The sequence below is a fragment of the Anopheles cruzii genome, chromosome X, assembly GCF_943734635.1.
Source record: "Anopheles cruzii chromosome X, idAnoCruzAS_RS32_06, whole genome shotgun sequence".
Classification (NCBI taxonomy): Eukaryota; Metazoa; Arthropoda; class Insecta; order Diptera; family Culicidae; genus Anopheles; species Anopheles cruzii.
Window position 1 is genome coordinate 372,863 of NC_069143.1, and position 18,411 is coordinate 391,273.

The window sequence follows — 18,411 nt, forward strand, 5'->3', positions numbered from 1 at the left end:
TTTTATCCACTTGCATAGTGGCCAAGAAGGAAATATTTAGGTGTATCCACCAGAAGCCAACGGCCAGGAATGGTGGAGTTCTATTGGAATATGCGAATCTTACTCTAGATCGTGTTGTTTATGGGGAAGATAGTTCTAATATTAACTGCGCCATGAGTTCTAATTTTAGCTCCAAGGTGCACCATTTCAACCGGACTGCGATTGACGTTCTGGCCCTGACTGATTTTTCCTCAATATGCCAGAGTCCAAGCTTTTGGAGTGTGTTGCGCTGAGCTGGCGCATAGTAATGCTGCTCGGTAGGCTTGCCGCTCCTGGCACATATCAATTGTCCCCAGGCCGGCTGCCAATACCGGTGCCTCGGTTCCATCGATAGGGCACGGTTCTGGTCGCATGGTGCATTGGGTAGCATCCGTCCAAAGCACCCGAACGAAGCGTTTTTCTTCACCTGCCTCAACGTCGGGCCGCCGTTTACGGACGGCAAAGAAAACGCCGAACGCAGAAAACGAGATTAAAAAACCAGAAGAATGCCGCAAGAAGAAAGTGAACCGTGGGCCGTGCGGGTCAGCGTGATGTGTTCAACTTTCTCCTCGCGGCTCAGCGGGATAGGTCCGCCGTTTACCGTCACCCTGCCTTGTCAGTGACGGCCTGTGCGGCCCCGTTCCATGCTGTGGACTTACCGTGTTGGTCGGTTGCTGGATCGTCTCCAACGACATCCGACCTTTCGTTTGCGTTTCCAGCTGCTGCTGCTGCTGCTGCTGCTGCCGCTGCTGCTGCCGCCGCTGCCGCTGCCGCTGCTCCGGTGCAACCGGGGGCCGTGGCCCCCGTCTGCGATGCACAACTTTACAACTTTACCACCAAGTGAAGCTGTGAGGTATGCTCCTTCGAGGTTCGAGATGGCTCGCCGCCGCCGGTTGACGGCGCGTCAACTGTCAACAACAACCGTGTTGGGGACGACCCAAACGGAAAATCAGGACAGAGTGGGGCTGGGCGGGGAAATCGTTATGATTCAACCAGATTTGACGATGGCTAGTTTGGATAGTTAACCGTATCGTTCCAATTTTACTATATGTCCAGCCGAAGCTAGTACATTTGGATACTTTACATTACTAACTTTTGTCTCATTTCTTCGAACCTCGGAGTGTAACGTCGTACGATGGGTGAGAGGGCTGGGAGTTGGGGGAAAGGGGATGGCGGGGATGAGTTTTCCGTTACAATATGTTTGCTGTGCTTGTGACAAGGCTTGTTACACGCACAAATGGACCCAAAACACACACACGCACACACACACACACGCCCTGCCAATAGTAAATAGGGCAAGGGCGGGGAGGGAAGCACAAATGATTACGAAGCGTCGAGAAAATGGATAACGAATAGCTCCCTCTCTCTCTCTCTCTCCGGCCTCCCTGCCTCTCTGTCCCTCTTGTTCTTTCTTCGGTCGGCTTCGGTCGCGATATCTTTCCGTGTGACTTTCTCGTTCGCTCCACTTAGGGATCCTTTTTTCTCATTCGCAATAGTACTATCCCCACAATACTATACACTCGCGCGCACACACACACACACGGGGGGCAAGTTTCGGCGATTGTCGATCCTCGATGAAACGAAGAGCCCGCGCGGGCTAGCGGGAAGCAATGGGATGGCAGGCGAAGGACTCTACGGAAGCTTCTCCTCCTTCGCCTGATTACGAACTCGACGTACACACCGAACCACCGTCTCTCGGGGAGCGTGAGGCTAGTATTGGGGCGAGCGGTCTGGACGGTGGTTGCCTACAAGCATCGCGCACTGCTTCGCTTCTCCTGCGCCCTAGGGCGATGGCCAATGGAGTCTTCCCACTATCCTACCATCACCAACACAGCACAACAACGGACAACTTTGGCAAGGACGAAGCAGCTAGGGCAGCAGCGCCGTGACACATATTTTGCGTTTCACGTTTGTTTGCCTCTGCGTTTGCGCCCGGTCTTGCTGCTCTTCCCTCTCTACTCCATGCGGGCCCGTGTGGCGCGTGGAGTAGTGCTGGTAGGGCTGGTAGTGGTGAACTATGTTTTTGTTGTTTGCTGCGCTTTCTGCTGCAATTGATGCGTTGAGATTGATACTGAAGCTGATGGTGATGGTTGTGGCGTTGACGATGATATCGCTGTGTTTAGCTACTTGGCGGACCTCTGACATTGAACACGGTGCAGCTTCACGTTCACTATGCAAACATAAAGTTCGCTCACGACAATTCACTAACGAAGCGTTGGGGATCACGGATGCACAACACGGACCTCGTCACACACATAAGGCGAAGCCAGGGCGCCCAGAAACAGGACCAGTTGGAACGGGCCAGCGCGTCGTGGCGCTGTCCGGGAACAGGTTGGCGGCTGGCCGACTCGTAGGCTCCTCCGTACGGTCGGATGGTGGGGCAGCTTCTGCGCCGCAGCTCGGTTTCGCCTCTGCCCCGCTAACGGGTGCCACAGCTGCAGCTGGTCATTGGCAGGCCCCTTCTAACAAGCACTGGCCAAGCAGTCCTTCGGGGACCTCTTGGTTCACGTACGCAAACACAGGCACTAGGTAACAGAGCAATCGCAGGACCGCGCACCGTGTGAAACGACCGACCGACGGGTCGGTCGTTGCTCGGGAGGCCGTTCTGTGACAAATACGTGTATGCGACCAGGTTTATGTGTCAGGGTTTTTTTTATTTCGCTTCTGCGAGCGAGCGTTCCGTTGCTAGTAATTTCGTACGCTTTTTGTAGTCCGGTGTTGCCGTATTCTACCCCTTTGCCTTGTCTTGACGGATGCGGGGCTCGTGCTGGGCATCGGCGGGTACCGGGCAAACGGCACTGTAGAGAGTGGCAGCAGGTTTATGTTGCAGGAATCGTGCGTGCCGTGCCTTCACTTCCAAAGGGTTAACACTGGGCTTGCGACCTCTTTTCCGCGCTCCGTCGCCTGAGCACACACACAAACTGTTTGCAAGAATGCACTGTCAATGCCCAATTGGTGCTGCTGCTGCTGCTGCTGGCGACTTCGTCTGGCTCTCACTCTCAGCCTCGGGCCTCACAAAACGGGGCAATTGACAGCGGACGACAGCGAACGACAGTCCAGGGGCAGCCAGCATCTACTGCCAGGTAGACGGCCATTTTGACAGCTCGGTGCGTACACGGTTGCTTCAACCGCTCTCGCTCACGGTCACGCACTCGCTCGGTCGCTCACGCACTGTTCGCGTCTGTTGGCCACTCTCTGCATCTCGCGCTCTCACGGCGAGGCCATGGCCTGCTGGGATGAAGTTTGCTGTTGCTTCATCTGTCAACCCGTACAGCCACCTTGAGACGAGAAGAAAGAAACGCTATACCACCTGCTACCCACATCCCACCGGCAGGATCCATCCGCAGGCCGCAGCTCGATGCACACGCACGCACACTACTCACCCTCTGTAGAAAGGGTTTAAATGGAGAGAAAACACACACAAACACACAGGCATACATACATATTCAGTCATTAAAAGCGAACGATTCGCAGCTGTTGAAGACGCACGAACTATACGGACGGGTGCTTATTTTTATTTTATCCTTTACTTTTTCATTCGTTTGTGCATTGCTTGAGTGTATTTGTTCGTAACTCGCGTCTGGGAAAGGGTTCGAATATGCTGTGGAAGATTTGTTTTTGTTTCTTGGTTAACGACTTCCAACCACCGAAACTGACACTTCTCAATGCGATATTGTTCGAAACGATTCGAACAGTTAAGAGCTGCTCTTTGCAGTACTAGCATACCGTGTACGCATCTTTTCGGACTTCGACACGCATAAAACGCGCTCTGGCGTCGGCAGTTTTTCCGGCATATGATCAACCAAACAAATGTTGTGTGACGTGGTGAGAATGTACTACGAATGTACTACGAATCTCCGGATTTTGGGGCCCCAGTGCTGCTTGAACGAATACTCTATGTACGGGTTGAGTGTAGACAAGAGTTGCAACTGTCAATTCGCAGCAGCTTAAATCTTGCTCAATGTGGTGGCGCGCGCAGTGCGTTACATGTGCAGCTTTGTAGATGTTATCGCTGCTCGGAACCTTCAAACTCAAAACAAACCTCTCAAATCATAATAACAACAACATTCTTAAGCATTGTGTTTCCTTTACCGGCTACTTCTTTTCAAAGCGCAACAAGAGCGAAAAAAAACCACGTTGATTGCTATTAAACCATGACAAAAACATGTTAAATAATGATTATAAATAATGCTAGTAATAACAATTTTTATAAAGCGTAGGGTGGTAGGGTAATTTTGCTCACACCAGGTGGATTGGGCGGGTCTATACGGATCGAAAACCACTGTAGTCGGGTCGAAACTACTAAACAGTACTGTATGGTTAAGGTAGCAACTATGCAAACGTTTATTATCCATTATTCATCATCGAATTTGTTAGCGGGAATGTCGATAAAGCGTTTATTTCAAAATGCAGCAATGCATATTCGGTAAGCAAAATTTGTGTTTATAAGTACACAACGGGAGTTCTTAGAATGAGTTAGTTTTAGTGTAAGCATGACATCCGTTTTAGGGGCACCCACATTCTTCAACGATCATTTTAGTCAAATCTTGCTTGATGATGCGTCCGTCGGGGCCATAAAATATGAGGGACATCGGCGAGTACTTCACCGGTGCACAACACTGATGGATTCCCGCCAAGCCGAATCCACCGTCGCTACGTCGTCCACTACCTCCGCTACTTCCGACGCCACTGCCACCGATTGGTGCACCGATTCCGGCCATACCGTCACTGCCGGCAATGTTCCCCATGTGGTGGCCTTTACCTAGCCCCGAACTGCTGGCTCCATTGCTGCCCTGGCGCCGGTATTGATCAATGACGTAGTGGTACTCGGACGAAAACTTGTCAGCCAGATGGCAGCTACCTTTGCAGTAGTTCGCGTAGTACCCGTGCGGCCGTATAATCCAATCGTCCCACTTCAGAGCTTTGAAGTCGACGTAGAACTTTTGTTTGCAGCACTGCTCATTGGGAGCTCCTGTACAGTCCAGCGCCCGACGGCGTAACCGGCGCACCTGAGACGTGGCCAAGCTCACGAAAAGATGTGGCCGATTGTAGTCGTCATCTGCGACTTCGCCGTACGGTGATCCTTTCCGCTCCTGGTTTTTGCGATACTTAAGCGTATCGACAAGCGTAGCAACCGATCCTTCGGTAGCTGTCCCGTCTTTCATCAAGAATGTCTTTTTTCGGCTCCCGTGGTGGTGTGCCGCGTGTTCGAAGATATACAAGTGGATCCTGTTACCGCACCCGGAGCAGTCGACAAACAATTTTAGGCTGTTATTGCGCTTCTCACCGTGCCACTGACGTACGGCACCGGTCAGATCGATCTGCTGCCACCCAAGACCCGAATCCAACGGAATCGTGTGCTTGGCTATCATCTCGGTGTGTTTGGAAAATTCCTTTTCACGAAACCCGTGCAGCGAAATGAACGATAGGAGCATAGCCCGCACAAGCAATATTAACTTTTCGGTCTGAAATTTCAATGTCTCGAAAGTCTCTTCTATTCATACCTCCTCCTTGCTCATCGTTTCCGTTGGCTTCGAACTATTGATGATGCGAAACACCCATAGAATTAGCACCTTATTACCACCGTGAATGTTCCAGTGGCTGTCCGGGTTAGAGCTGGTGCTTCCCTTATTTGCCTTCGTTTTTGTTTTCTTCTTCAGCTCCAAGCGAATCCACAGCGTGGCATTGTACACACGCATTGTACTGTCCATCGACGACGGAATCGAGTTCAACGAAGGAAATGTAAAAAACTGATGCCCGAAAACCATTCCGCCTAGATTGCCGATACATTACCATTAAGGGATCATTAAGGGGGAATACAAAATCATAAGGTACAGGTAGTCAATTGGGTTGCAAACCAAAATGGTTATAGATTGCCAGACAGACATATCACATCACGGAGCATTTGAATACCATTTCCACGCTTTTCGCTAAGTATCACTACATAGGATTAATATATGTAATATGAAAGCTGGGCCATGGGCTATTCATGGTAAAAGTAATTATATTAGAATGACAATATTCAGATGAATTTGGTTAATATAATACTTGCTCATATGAAAGAACGAACGACGCCCATCTCTAAATAAAAAAAGCAACGGTTTAAATCGAACTTGTACCATCAACACTTCCGGAATCGTTTTGCGAGTGTTGGTTCGCTGGCCCTAGATATCGTTAGAGATAAGTAACTGGCTAGTTTGAAAGATAAGACAAACAAACCCTACTTGCTTGCGGTACGTAGCGAGTCACTCGGCGAGTCATACCGTGCAGCCACAGCAGAGCATCGTCATGTTGACCACCTTCGCCGGAACATTGTCCAGTCCGGTCAACGTTGGCAACATTTTCCATATTTGTGTCAAATCGCTCGACGATGCGGAAAGGTAAAGGGCTTACACTTACTTTTTTCGTTTTGATTGGTGAACGAAGGCATTTCGCCTTTCAGGGTCGACATCAATTTTCAAGCTGAAAAATCGATTGACGGTGACATACCGCTGCAACTATCATTGCGCTTCGAGGAGAAGCGCATGGTTTGGAAGGCAAAAATCGCTGGCCGCTGGGTGCAAGATGCTGAACAGACGAACACTGAAGAGTCGCGCACAGCACTGCAGTCGTTGAATTCCGGTAAGCACGAACCAGCTGTCTGCGACATGCAATTTTAGTGAATGTTAGAGCTTGAAAATATCCATTTCTGGTTTGCATAGGCCACACATTTTCGATCTTTGTGCTGGTTGGCGACGAGAAGCACCATATTGCATTAGCCAACACACACATTGGTTCTTTCGCAATAAAGGGAAAACTGAGCGATATCAAAGTCGTGACGATAACACAGGACGTACATCAAGTGTTGGCCGTGGACCACCGTCAATCGTTTCCGTTTCCCTTTCCGGCAATTCAGGTGTCCGACGATACGACCTATTTCTCCAACGACGTTCCTAAGCCCTTTTTACCAGGTAAAACTCAAAAACAAAATTAGTATTGTGTTGATTGGATCGGATTGTAACGTTGCCTACAACTCGTATACCTCTCACCAGGACATGTTACCATACTGACGGCGGTCCCGTATGGCAACCCGCGCGGGGGATTTATCATTAAGTTCCACGAAAATGGAAGCAAAAAGCAGGCATTGCACTTCAATCCCCGCTTCGATCCTCATTATGTTGTTGTTCGAAATTCACACGCCACCGAGGCGCTAGAGTAAGTACGGCGTAGTAATTTTCGCAACCCCTAGTTGGATCCAACACCGCTTGGGCTGACTTTTGGATTTTTGTGTCTCTTTTGACCTTCCTTCCACCTAGTTTCCGCCAAGAAGAACGTTCCGGGGGCTTCCCATTTATTATCGACCAGCAGTTCAAGCTTGCCATCGGTTTCACGGAGCAGGAGTTCAAATTCGCCATCAACGGTAGTCACTTCGAAGCGTACACGTACAAGACTCCACGTCAGCTAGACGTGCTCAACGGGTTTCGTATACAGTGCACCAACGGGTTGCAGTTAGAGGTGACCGCCGTGGACCATCACTATAGTGGCACATCGGACTGTACTGGCTACGAGCAGTTCTCCGATCCATACGCCGACGTGTTCGAATAACTGGTGGACCATCCGTCTGGCGAAGTTCACTGGAAAATGTGTGTCACCCGTCTGCATTCGTTAGACGGGTGCCGAGAGCATGCGCAGTAACATTTAAATATTTTAGCGGTGCACATTCACAAGGACCTTATTTTACAGAGACATCACGGGAGCCGTGCCTTTCTACCGAGCCGCCCAAATTTGCAAAGGTTGATTACATTGAGTTGGTGAAGATAATAGGCTGTTTGGTTGATGTGTTACAAACAATTATTAGTGCAATAATTTAAATGTGTTATAAATGTTACATGCATTTATGACCGTATTCATGTTTTTCTATTTCGAAATAGTAAATTCTAAAATTTATTTAAAAATAAATTGCTGAAATAAAATGTTCATAAATTGTATTATTATTTTTTGGACAACGATGGAGGATGTGGACCTATCATGTGTGGTATTTTAGGTAGATAGCCTTAGGTCCATTTAAAAAACGATGATGAGTCGAATTGTTATTGGAATATTGAAGCTCTGCGTCTACTAATCATTAGATTTAGAATATATCGCAAATACCTATAGCCCTACCACAAATACGTATCGTTTTAGATTAAAGAACTTCTAGATGTTCGTCGAAATTTATTCCATGAGCAAATAGATGATAATATGTCCCGAAAACACGATGAGTAAAACCTACCAATGAAATGAATCACATACATGGACACCACCTGCCTATCGATAAGCATGCGATAAGTGAAGCAAGATAAGCAATCTTCGTACCGAACTGTCCCTCACAGGCAAGGCAACGAGGCTCCGTAGCGAAGGTACCAACAGTAACCAAACAGAATGCAAGAGATCATTTCGTGGGTTTTCAATATCTTGTAAAGTATTGTGTGAAACTAACAAAATGGCCATAAGTAAATGGGGAACACATCCCTACGTATTCACTCTGTGGCAGGTTGTAATAGTTGTCGTACTATCGGGAGAAATTTTTGCACAAATTAGTCATCCTGCGTTTGAAGATAGTAGCAACATATGCGACAAATGCAGCTGTATAAAGGCTAACAAAACGTCGAACGTACTGAGCTACGATTTGCTCGACTGTGCGCGTCGCAACCTTCAGAACATGTTAGCCGAGTGGCCGGAGCTTTTCGACACAGCCGATCCGGAGCGTGAAATTGTGTTCTCCCTATCCGGCAACGGAATCGTGCGGTTGGAACAACTACCGGGTACAAAAAGTGCGGTGGTTTTCAGCTGCCGCCATTGCCTACTAGAAGTACTGGCTGCTGGCCTGTTTCTCGAAACTCCCAATATATTGCGCGTCGATCTTAGCTGGAACCGGCTCAACGGTGATTCACTGCACGCGGATGTTTTCCGTGGGCAATTTGACGGTGAATCCATCACGCCGCTACCACTGGACGAGCTGGATTTGGGACACAACAACATAACGAGCTTGGCAAGGGATACATTCAAACATATCACTGGTTTGCGACAGTTGACGCTTTCCCACAATCCAATTAATGAGTTGTCCGGTGTAACGGGACAGGCCATAGCGATGCTGGTGCATCTAGAGATGCTGGATTTGTCCTATCAAAGGCTGACGGCAGTTGACGATCACGTATTCGCCGAAATGAATACACTACATGAGCTAAAGTTGCAGGGAAATCAGTTTCTCCGAATACCAGAGGCTGTCTTCCGAACAATATCGCTAGTATCGCTGCAGATCGGTGAAAATCCTTTTGTTGAATTTAGCATTGAGAAACGTAAGTAGCATACTCCTTTCGATATCGTTGATTGATAACTTATTGGTCAAAATATTTGGAACAGCTTTGCCCCATCTTCGACATCTCAATGTCAGCAGCATGCCGTGGTTGGGAAGCATCGACGTGGACTCGTTTAAAAATGCGAACAACCTAAGAACCCTTATTTGCCGCAACACTACAGCCTTAGACAAATTTGATATGCAAATTTTTCAACATGTTTCTGAACTGCAAGAAGTAATGACACTTACGATAGTGAAATGTAGCAAAAAGCTCGAATTCAGAAAACTTCTTGATTCCATCATTGCAGCTGGATTTATCGAATTCGAATTTAAAGCACTTGATACTACCACCGGATGCCGTTGATCGTACAGGAACCGGCCGTTATGCGAAGAATCTGGAAAAGTTGCTCTTACAAGGCAATACCTGGCACTGTGATTGCGATCTCCAGGGTGTGCTCAATTTGTTCGCCTACGACCAGCTTTCGGACACGGACGAAGATGCGCGCTGCGAGATGCCCTACCTGCTGACATCGTTACACATATCGGAGCTGTCGTACCTCGATGTGTGCGATGTGCCTCTCAACGAATACCAGAAAGGTTTCACTTACGAGAAGCCGGCGTTCCTGAGACCGAGAGCTATATTTTTATCCTTATTATCGGTGGGCATTGTGTTAGGATTGGGAGTTATCATAGGACTGCTAGTTGTGTGTTTGAAACGTAGGCTGAGCAACAATGGACTTGGATTTACATCTCCTGTACGGTATACATCAGTTCGCGACAGTACATTATCTACAGCTTACAAGGTTTAAATAAAAGAGTTTGGAATTTTCGAGCCATAGGTGCTAGATAATCATATTGAAAGAATTACTGTAAAAAACTAATCATTTACGCATTCGTCCTACATTGGCTAAACACCCAAACTCGCTGCAGGCTTACATCCTGTCTCGAAAGTAGATTATTTAAAAAATAAACGAAACATCAATTATATCGCAACAAGTTCATGGCAGGTTTATGTGAATGTTTCCTTTTTATTTTTTTAAATCATCAGCTATAACGTGCTGCAAGCTATTTCAAAAAAAAGTTGACAGCAGTTGATTCCCGTTGCGAACATGTGTGAGTGTCGCCTCAGCGCATCTCGTGTGCAGGGTTCTCTACAGGCGGTGCGACCCGATGGTTAAACCTTACGGCTACATACACCAGTAATGAGATAGTTTGCTTTTTTACCCCCGCAGTGGTAGCCATTATCTGTTGCTGTGAAGTGCTCGTTTCTCGTTGCTTTCGTAATTAATAATTGCCTAATGATAATCACGCAGGTCTGGCGCATAGTGATCGTGCAGTGATATACGGACCCCAAACAGTTTGCGATCGACAGTGAAGCTTAACGGGTGTCCTATTTTCTTTCAACATCAGAAAGAAGCTAACAGTAACAAAAGCCTATCTTTCGCTGTTGCTTATCTTTTATGTACCAAACAAAATAAACATCCGCATCGATAAACAAAACAATACATTCAAACAAATTCATAAATCACCAATCTATTAGTGATCTGCGCCAGCCACTTAAATCGCCAACTTAGGAACGATACAGTTTTCCAGTGCAAATCAAAGAATAACTCTTTAAAAATCCGCTTGATAAGATGATATCTGCCCGAGCGCTGCATTATGTGTTTAAGATCGGAAATCGTGCCAAAAACATTCAGTTTTTCCGGGAAGTGCTTGGCATGCAGGTTAGCAAAAATTAGACGGAGTCAGTGTGAGGCATATAATTATATATTGTTTGCTTCTGGGTTTCATAGGTTTTGCGACATGAGGAATTTACGAAAGGTTGCGACGCCGCCTGTAACGGGTACGTGTAAAAGTAAAGGAATGTCTGTTTGAATCTATTCTCACCTGCTCTACCTGCCACCTTCTGCTTTCCTTAGGCCGTACGACAATCGTTGGAGCAAAACTATGGTTGGCTATGGACCGGAAGCGTCGCACTTCGTGATCGAGCTGACGTACAACTACGGAGTAATGGAGTACACCCTGGGAAATGACTTTGCTGGCATCACGATCAAGTCGGCGGATATACTGGGACGTGCGCGGGCCAAGGGTTACCCAGTTCGAGAAGAAAACGGTCGATCAGTGCTCACCTCTCCGGATGGCTACCAGTTCTTTGTCGTGCCCGAGATACCAGCAACGGACACTGATCCGGTGCAACGCGTTGCCTTGAACGTCATCGACATTGATCGCTCGTTGCGATACTGGGTAGATTTGTTGGGAATGGAGCATCTCGGGGCACGCGACAGTGAACGGGCTCAACTATCATACGACAAGGGAAAGTTCGTTCTGGAACTGCTGCGGATTACGGAGCCGCTGAAACGGGCTGAGGCGTATGGCCGTATCGCTTTTGCTGTGTTGTACGATGCGCAGCCAAAGATCGAAGAGCTGATCCGGGGTGCAAACGGAACTATCCTAACGCCACTAATCACGCTCGACACGCCGGGCAAAGCATCCGTGCGGGTCGTCATTCTCGCCGATCCGGATGGGCACGAGATCTGCTTCGTCGACGAGGAAGGTTTCACCGCCCTTTCTGCTGTTGATCCGGCCAGCGATGCCGCTATCAACCGCTACATCCAGAAAGATCCATTCCAAGAAAAAAAGTGAACATCAATGTGCTTAATATTATGTTGTAGTCAATCGGTGAGTATATTATCCCATGTTAAATTTCGTGAATACATTGTCATTTTATCGGTCGTAGACATTTCAATGTAGCCTGGGACTACGGAGTGAAAAACAAAACACTAACACAGCAACGAATACTTAATCTGATAATTAAATGACCCGTTAGTGACCGCTGGTGTAACAGAGACAAAGTTAATCACAGGTGCTTACTAACGTAACGTTGTGATTTTACGGCTGGGCTTGTTGGTCCCGCACCAACCCTCCGCCTTTCTGACAACGACGACCACTCTATTTTCGGGCCAAACCAACAGTTTAAAGATCATAATATTAATATTCCATTATCATTTTCTATAAATGTTGTTTTTATAATTGTCATTTAATGGCTTCTAAGCTGGTAAGACAGAAAAAAATCATAACACATACAATGGTCATCAAAGTCGTCTTGTTAATCGTAGGCAATGACAATGTCATTTTATTGGTCGTGGTCTTTTCAATGTAGGGCTAAGGGCTTGAGGCTAACGGTCCAGTCCATATTACAAATGACGAATACTTCATCTAATAATTAAATGGTCAGATAATGGCCTTTGCAATGACCTTTGCAGCAAACAGTATAATGAGCATAGCACAGTAGAATTCTGAAGTGTAGTATTCTATCAGTAAATCGTTGTCATTGGCTGACGTCTTAGTAGGTAGATGCAAGCGGTTCAAAAAAACCATAAAGATATTCATTGACCACTGCAGCACTAATTAAATCATAGTGCTGCGATTACCGAGCCCATTAGTCAGCTGCGATTGTCTAGCAATGTGAGGTGCAGGTTTTTTTTGCTGCACTCTGAAAACACTTTGCGCGTTTGCCTTCGGCAACGCACTGTTGAGCGATCGTCAGTTGATCTCTGGCGCCCTTTGGTGTCTTTTTTTATCTTTTTGTTTGATTCTTTAAAAAAGTCTGCCGATCCGAAATCCGACGAGCCAGTTTTAAGCCGTCCACCGAAGCAGCGTAGGGAATGCACATTGTGTTGCACTGGTATTGCATTGCGTGCACTTAGTCCGTGCCGTGCGTTTGTTTCTGTCTGTTGCAGACGACCTTTTATCGGTTACTTAACTTTCTGCAGTCTACGCAGTCTGGGTTGTGTGTCGGTTTCGTCTGCTTCGAACTCGGGAAGAAACGTTGCCGTGCTGAGTTTTCTGGCAATTTGCAGGGTTAAGCTTGTGAATAGAAAAAGGAGAACGAAAGAAAGGTTGCCTTCAGATATTAGGCGCCCTGTCCTAGTGTCCTGTGTGCCTTGACCATCCTTCGTCAATCAAATACCATTCAAGATGCCATGTAGAACATGCGGTAAAGGTGAGAATTGATGCAGTTCTATCATTTGAATTTGTGGTAGCAAATTGGCCATCACTGTTTTCCTGTATCTTTCTCATCTTATGAATCTACAACTCCCTGTTCTGCCCTTCAACTCAAACAATCCTTCAGACTGCCCGTGTTTGCGCATGATGAGCAAACGCAGCTGTGGCTGCCGTCCATGCGATTCTGGTTGCACTTGCAGTTGCAACACCAGCTCGAGCAATCGGAATATAACATCAGTAACAGAGGGAGCCAGGGTTGGCGCTTTACAAGAGTCGACGATAGGAGAGACCGGGTGCGGCTGCGGTGATAGTGCGGTTGGGAAAGGACATGAATCAGCCCCAGTTAGTAGCGAATCTTCAGGATGTTTTTGAACGTTTTCTGTGAAATCAACAAGAGTAATTCAAAAAAGTAAAGGTAGAAGGAGTAGTGGAGGTAAAAAATATTAAGGTAAAAAAGGCAGAGTGAATGCGACAGTAACAGAGGTCGAGATTAGCAATGGGGTTAGATAACCGTGCTCCTAGTGCGATTCAATTTAACAAATAAATCTATTCAACATTGCAAAAAATTTTTTGAAAGAAATATTTCGTTATTATCAAATGTGAAACGGCTTTATACTGGATACGATATGTTGGTAAGCTTGGTGTCAAAAGGAAGGAATAAATTGAAACGTTTGTTAACACTCAAGCGGGGTATGGTACGCGGTTGGGTGCTTTACTTGATTACGGCTCACAACCCCGTTACTCTGTGACTCCAAGGTAGGCGCTTCTAGTGTGCCTTGCGTCTGTATTATCCGTGGGGGCATAGACTTATAGAGCCTCAGCCATGGTTGATTTGGCTCGACCAAGGTGAGACCAAGGGGCTCGAAGGTTATCAACTTAACCATGCAACCCTCTAAAACCGGGATGAGCGATTGAACCGGGACCCCGCGATTAAAGTAGATTGACCAGGTTCAGGGACGTCGCGTTCCCAACAATATTAGTCAACTGACGATTAATAGCTAAATGTTGTTGCACAAGTATGTATACGTATAGGTGTTTCGCACCTTTTGGGCGAGCAATCGCTTATTCTCTGCTGTTCATCACTTTACGTATGAAGAGGAGAAAGAAGCGCCTCAAAGTAGATGCTGAAAATCTCTCTAACGATAATAACAACAACAACAGTGTATACACTCAGCACAACTTATCTATAAGTCAACAGAAAAAACGGAGCAAATAAACTTAAGTACGCACGCCGAACTATCAATCGACTGGAAAAAGGGATTCCTTATCGCTTAAAATGCTGCTCGATGTCAATATCGTGGCGCGAGTATTGGTATGGACAGCACCAGCACAGAAAAAACAGTTTACCAGTGTGGAAATGATAAAGACTGAACCCGTTGGTATTGACGGTTACCGGCTTCAGGTTTCGGCAATCACGCGTTTTATCGCCATCACCGGGTGAGGTGATCCAGTACTCCGTTGGTAACCTTACGTGTTGCTTGTGTGATTCTGTGCCGATAGTGGTGGTTGCTCATTGTACCGGCGAATCCGCCACAACGCGGTGCGGTGTGAAAATGCGTCCTCGGTACAAGCTGATGCTCGCGGGTGCAGTGTTTGTTGTAGTTTTCTATTTTGTGATCTACCAAAAATGTTTCAAAACGGCGTTAAGCAGCTACAAAGTGCTGGACGATCACAATTTGGCGAGGGCTCAGTTTCTCGAGGAAAATAAGGCGCTGATCGAGCGGCCACGCTACATTTTGCTCTACACGAATTTCTTCAAAGAATCCTATTGGGGCCTACCGGCAGAAACGCTCGGTCCGGACTACTTTCGAACGAAACACTGCCCTGTGACGAACTGTGTGTTGACGTCCTATCATCAACTGATTACGCCTATCACTGAGTACGACGCGCTGGTGTTTCACGTCGCTACACCTTGGGATGGTCCTCTGCCGGATATACGTGGTACACGACAGGTGTATGTGGCCGCGATCATGGAGTCACCGGCTCACACGAAACATATGCTTGCGTTGGACGATAACTTTTTCAATTGGACCATGACGTATAGGCTGGACTCAGATGTGTTGTTTAATTACCAGAACATAATCGATTTAGAGAGTGGCGAGGTAGTGAGTCCGGCGCTGCAGCCGATCTGGCGTTACGGTTTCGAGACGTATGCTAACGATACCTTGCTAGATATGGTTTCTAAGAAGCGAAAGATGGCCGCCCAATTTGTATCGCACTGTGGGGCGCTCTCCAGACGCGATGAATTGGTACGAAAGCTGCAATCAACCGGACTGGATGTCGATGTGTACGGGAGCTGCGGTACTAAGAAGTTGGTATTTGCTTGTTTCTGGAGTCTTCGCTTTTCTAATGAGTAACACTTCTTGTCGTAGATGTATCCGTGGTAACCCGGAGTGCAACCAGATGCTGGATAGTGTGTACTGGTTTTACCTGTCGTTTGAAAACTCACTTTGTGTCGATTACGTCACCGAGAAGTTGTACAATGCTTTAGAACACTATGTTGTGCCGATAGTGTACGGAGGAGCTGATTATAGGCGATTCGTACCTCCAGGATCATACATCGATGCTCAAAATTACACGTCCGTCGAAGAACTAGTGGACTATCTACTCTTCCTGATGGATAATCCGCATGAGTATGTCAAATACTTCTGGTGGAAAGACCAATACGCAGTCGACGGTTCCAACGCCGCTTTTTGTGAGTTGTGTAGCAGATTACACAGTGTTAGCACGCGTCAAAAGGTGCAATACTATCGTGACATTAAATCTTGGTGGTACGATGATGTCTGCTCAGCAGAGCCGAGGATACGCTTCTAAGTATTCAGATGCACGTTCGATGGTTACGATGAGCTAAACCGATTTCGATCGTGACACATAATTCTATTTAATTAATCTATTAAATTCTAATTTAATTTATAATTCTTTAAAATTATTCATTTATCGAGGGATGCGTGCCCGCCACTGAACTAGGTGCAAATGAAAACCATAGTGGTTTTGTGGAATAGTATGGAATAGTGGAACATTTTACGAGTAAGGTAGCGCAATAAGGTGCAAGTGCATTTACGTCACTCTCCTTACGACATTTTATTATGCGGTTTTTGCATAAGATTAACATAAAAAATACGTGAACAGGGAATAAGATACGTTAAATTAATTGGAACGTATTAAGATACGTAGGTAGATCGTAGATCAACTTGAGCTTGAACAAACTAATACACTTGAATCAAACACCAATCGTAATGAACCGTTCGGCTGAACTGCACAAATAAAAGTAAACCGGTTGTAGCCAGATAAGAAGAAGAAGAAGAAGAAGAAGAAAAAGAAGAAGAAGAAGGGAAGAATAGCCTACAGTATCATTCTATAGGAGCCGGCTACCTACCCATTGCAGAGCTAAATAGTAATTAAGAATGTGAACTGCCTTCGCCATCACGAATATAACGCCACGGTGATGGATGTTAGTCATCAACTCTATTTATGTCTCAGACTTTCTGTACACAAGGTGCGGCGATACTAGGGAGCAACTAACTTTAGTTTGATTAGAATAAATAAAATTATCAAAGTTGAATAATTAATATGGTTCTGATTTCATATGTGATCTATGATGGAATAATGCAAATGGCAACGTGCCAAGAACACTGTTGTTGAATGTAACTCGCGTTCCAACAACAGCTTCAAAAGAATTAAATAAAAATGCCAATTAAATCACCATTTCTTTAACTAATACGATGTTCGTGAGATAAAATTACAAATATTCCAGTATTTTGAGAGGTATGCTTTCTCTTCAAAATCGTTTTTGCTATCATCAAATAGGCACATTTTACTCAGTGGTCAAAGTGTACCTCGTTGCGAGAACCCGCGACAGCAAGGTAGTCGCATGCGCGCACCTGCTTCGTAATCGTATCAGAAGGGTTGCACAGACGGTTTACAAGCGGATTGAGGTCTGCGGTTGCTAGTTATGCAACTGCTGGTTATTTTCGGTCGATTCCAGAGCGTAAACATCAACTGCCACCCCAAAGGTTTAACGCTGCGCAGGCGTCAAAAACATGGCTTCCAGGGGCATTTTTTTCGCTCGAATCGATATGAATACTCGATAGACGATGCGAACGAAGGTTCACCGGAGCTGCTGGCTTACATTATATCGACTTCCCTGTCGGGGAATTCTTCGACTCCCCGACATTATAAAAGAAGATACTTTCCAGCATGTTCCGGGCACGCAGCATCCTTGTCTGGCTGGTAATACTGGAAGCATGCCAGCCTGTGTAACGACAAGCATGTGTTCGGACAATGCTTGCAAGTTGGCGAATTGCGTGTGATGGGAACGTCTCGCTCGACGTCATCGTTGTCGGCACATGAGCGCGATTCTGCGCGGCGAAACAGTCCAGTGGTTCCTGATTGCCGAACACACGACACAGCAATGGGGACCGTTTCGAGGCTGGCTTCGTGCTCGTCACTGCTCAATCGCTCAGTTCTTGCTTGATGCGCTTTTGCGACGGGAAGCCAGCGATTTGTGCTAACTGTGTAACGTTAACCGGAAGCATTCACCAGATTCGGGAATGAAACGAGTTTCCCACAACTGGTTGGGGCTTCCGAAATTGATTTCTTAGAAGGATGTGCTATTTTCCGGGGGTGAACACGTGAGAGCGGGCATCAAATCGGAGCCATCACAGTAGCGGCGATCCAGATCGCTTACGAGCGCCAGCCATCGCCTTATCAATCCTCCTTCAATCCACACGAAAATATCTCGAATATCAATTGTGATCGACCGAAAAAGTGAATATCAACCGACGCTTTGAACTACGCGTGCACCTGGAGAGAGAGAGAGAGAGAGAAAGAGTGAGAGAAAGTGTGTGGATGAGAAAACAATGACCAAGTGAGGTAATGCATAAGCATCCCCTAGCCTAACGTGTAAAGGGCTTTCCGACGAAGACCGGGGCTAGCAAAAGTGTTATCTTCGTAGTCAGAGCTTTCGCAATCTGCACCGAGAGTGGAAAACCGTTTTCATGCTCTACTGTTCTAGAGGAGACGTAAGTAAGACAAATTGATACCTATTTGAAAGACGACTTACGACTGAGCTG

General features: G+C 46.6%; 5 protein-coding genes across 10 annotated transcripts; 4 read left to right on the forward strand and 1 right to left on the reverse strand.

The window, feature by feature from the left end:
- Positions 1-4,351: 4,351 nt before the first annotated feature.
- LOC128271411 (inhibin beta chain) lies at positions 4,352-7,721 on the reverse strand. 4 transcript variants are annotated; one of them, XM_053008968.1, is made up of 3 exons: positions 7,444-7,721; positions 5,523-5,791; positions 4,352-5,411 (listed from the first exon to the last, which is right to left on the reverse strand). In XM_053008968.1, exons 2-3 carry the CDS (start codon positions 5,784-5,786, stop codon positions 4,524-4,526), a joined length of 1,152 nt encoding a protein of 383 aa, XP_052864928.1. In that variant the 5' UTR covers positions 5,787-5,791; positions 7,444-7,721; the 3' UTR covers positions 4,352-4,523. The 4 variants fall into 4 exon arrangements, with proteins under 4 accessions (XP_052864928.1, XP_052864920.1, XP_052864912.1 ...); XM_053008960.1 differs by having other exon boundaries at positions 5,523-5,958; XM_053008952.1 differs by having other exon boundaries at positions 5,523-6,001.
- Positions 6,258-7,956, forward strand: LOC128271440 (32 kDa beta-galactoside-binding lectin lec-3-like). Its single transcript, XM_053008979.1, has 5 exons — positions 6,258-6,398; positions 6,461-6,639; positions 6,720-6,968; positions 7,050-7,212; positions 7,314-7,956. The coding sequence occupies exons 1-5, from the start codon at positions 6,307-6,309 to the stop codon at positions 7,600-7,602; spliced, it is 972 nt and encodes a 323-aa protein (XP_052864939.1). The 5' UTR covers positions 6,258-6,306; the 3' UTR covers positions 7,603-7,956.
- A 462-nt stretch (positions 7,957-8,418) lies between these two features.
- Positions 8,419-10,152, forward strand: LOC128271410 (insulin-like growth factor-binding protein complex acid labile subunit). Its single transcript, XM_053008930.1, has 3 exons — positions 8,419-9,335; positions 9,400-9,569; positions 9,643-10,152. The coding sequence occupies exons 1-3, from the start codon at positions 8,480-8,482 to the stop codon at positions 10,141-10,143; spliced, it is 1,527 nt and encodes a 508-aa protein (XP_052864890.1). The 5' UTR covers positions 8,419-8,479; the 3' UTR covers positions 10,144-10,152.
- Positions 10,153-10,578: 426 nt separating this feature from the next.
- LOC128271249 (glyoxalase domain-containing protein 4) lies at positions 10,579-14,014 on the forward strand. 3 transcript variants are annotated; one of them, XR_008269213.1, is made up of 5 exons: positions 10,579-11,058; positions 11,128-11,177; positions 11,254-12,013; positions 12,072-13,337; positions 13,467-14,014. XR_008269213.1 is itself a non-coding variant. In XM_053008705.1 (3 exons), the coding sequence occupies exons 1-3, from the start codon at positions 10,969-10,971 to the stop codon at positions 11,975-11,977; spliced, it is 864 nt and encodes a 287-aa protein (XP_052864665.1). In that variant the 5' UTR covers positions 10,579-10,968; the 3' UTR covers positions 11,978-14,014. The 3 variants fall into 3 exon arrangements, 1 of the variants encoding a protein (XP_052864665.1); XR_008269212.1 differs by having other exon boundaries at positions 11,254-13,337; XM_053008705.1 differs by having other exon boundaries at positions 11,254-14,014.
- An 878-nt stretch (positions 14,015-14,892) lies between these two features.
- On the forward strand, positions 14,893-16,844 carry LOC128272696 (alpha-(1,3)-fucosyltransferase C). The gene is made up of 2 exons (XM_053010598.1): positions 14,893-15,650; positions 15,712-16,844. Exons 1-2 carry the CDS (start codon positions 14,893-14,895, stop codon positions 16,151-16,153), a joined length of 1,200 nt encoding a protein of 399 aa, XP_052866558.1. The 3' UTR covers positions 16,154-16,844.
- The last annotated feature ends 1,567 nt before the right edge of the window (positions 16,845-18,411 follow it).

Coding starts and splice junctions, on each gene's coding strand:
- LOC128271249 (XM_053008705.1), top strand. CDS start 10,969: ATGATATCTGCCCGAGCGCTGCATTATGTGTTTAAGATCGGAAATCGT. Junction 11,059..11,127: donor GGGAAGTGCTTGGCATGCAG/GTTAGCAAAAAT, acceptor TGGGTTTCATAG/GTTTTGCGACATGAGGAATT. Junction 11,178..11,253: donor TGCGACGCCGCCTGTAACGG/GTACGTGTAAAA, acceptor TGCTTTCCTTAG/GCCGTACGACAATCGTTGGA.
- LOC128272696 (XM_053010598.1), top strand. CDS start 14,893: ATGCGTCCTCGGTACAAGCTGATGCTCGCGGGTGCAGTGTTTGTTGTA. Junction 15,651..15,711: donor GGGAGCTGCGGTACTAAGAA/GTTGGTATTTGC, acceptor TTCTTGTCGTAG/ATGTATCCGTGGTAACCCGG.
- LOC128271411 (XM_053008968.1), bottom strand. CDS start 5,786: ATGGTTTTCGGGCATCAGTTTTTTACATTTCCTTCGTTGAACTCGATT. Junction 5,412..5,522: donor AAACGATGAGCAAGGAGGAG/GTATGAATAGAA, acceptor TTTCGTGAAAAG/GAATTTTCCAAACACACCGA.
- LOC128271410 (XM_053008930.1), top strand. CDS start 8,480: ATGGCCATAAGTAAATGGGGAACACATCCCTACGTATTCACTCTGTGG. Junction 9,336..9,399: donor TGAATTTAGCATTGAGAAAC/GTAAGTAGCATA, acceptor TATTTGGAACAG/CTTTGCCCCATCTTCGACAT. Junction 9,570..9,642: donor ATGTTTCTGAACTGCAAGAA/GTAATGACACTT, acceptor CCATCATTGCAG/CTGGATTTATCGAATTCGAA.
- LOC128271440 (XM_053008979.1), top strand. CDS start 6,307: ATGTTGACCACCTTCGCCGGAACATTGTCCAGTCCGGTCAACGTTGGC. Junction 6,640..6,719: donor ACTGCAGTCGTTGAATTCCG/GTAAGCACGAAC, acceptor TGGTTTGCATAG/GCCACACATTTTCGATCTTT. Junction 7,213..7,313: donor CACGCCACCGAGGCGCTAGA/GTAAGTACGGCG, acceptor CCTTCCACCTAG/TTTCCGCCAAGAAGAACGTT.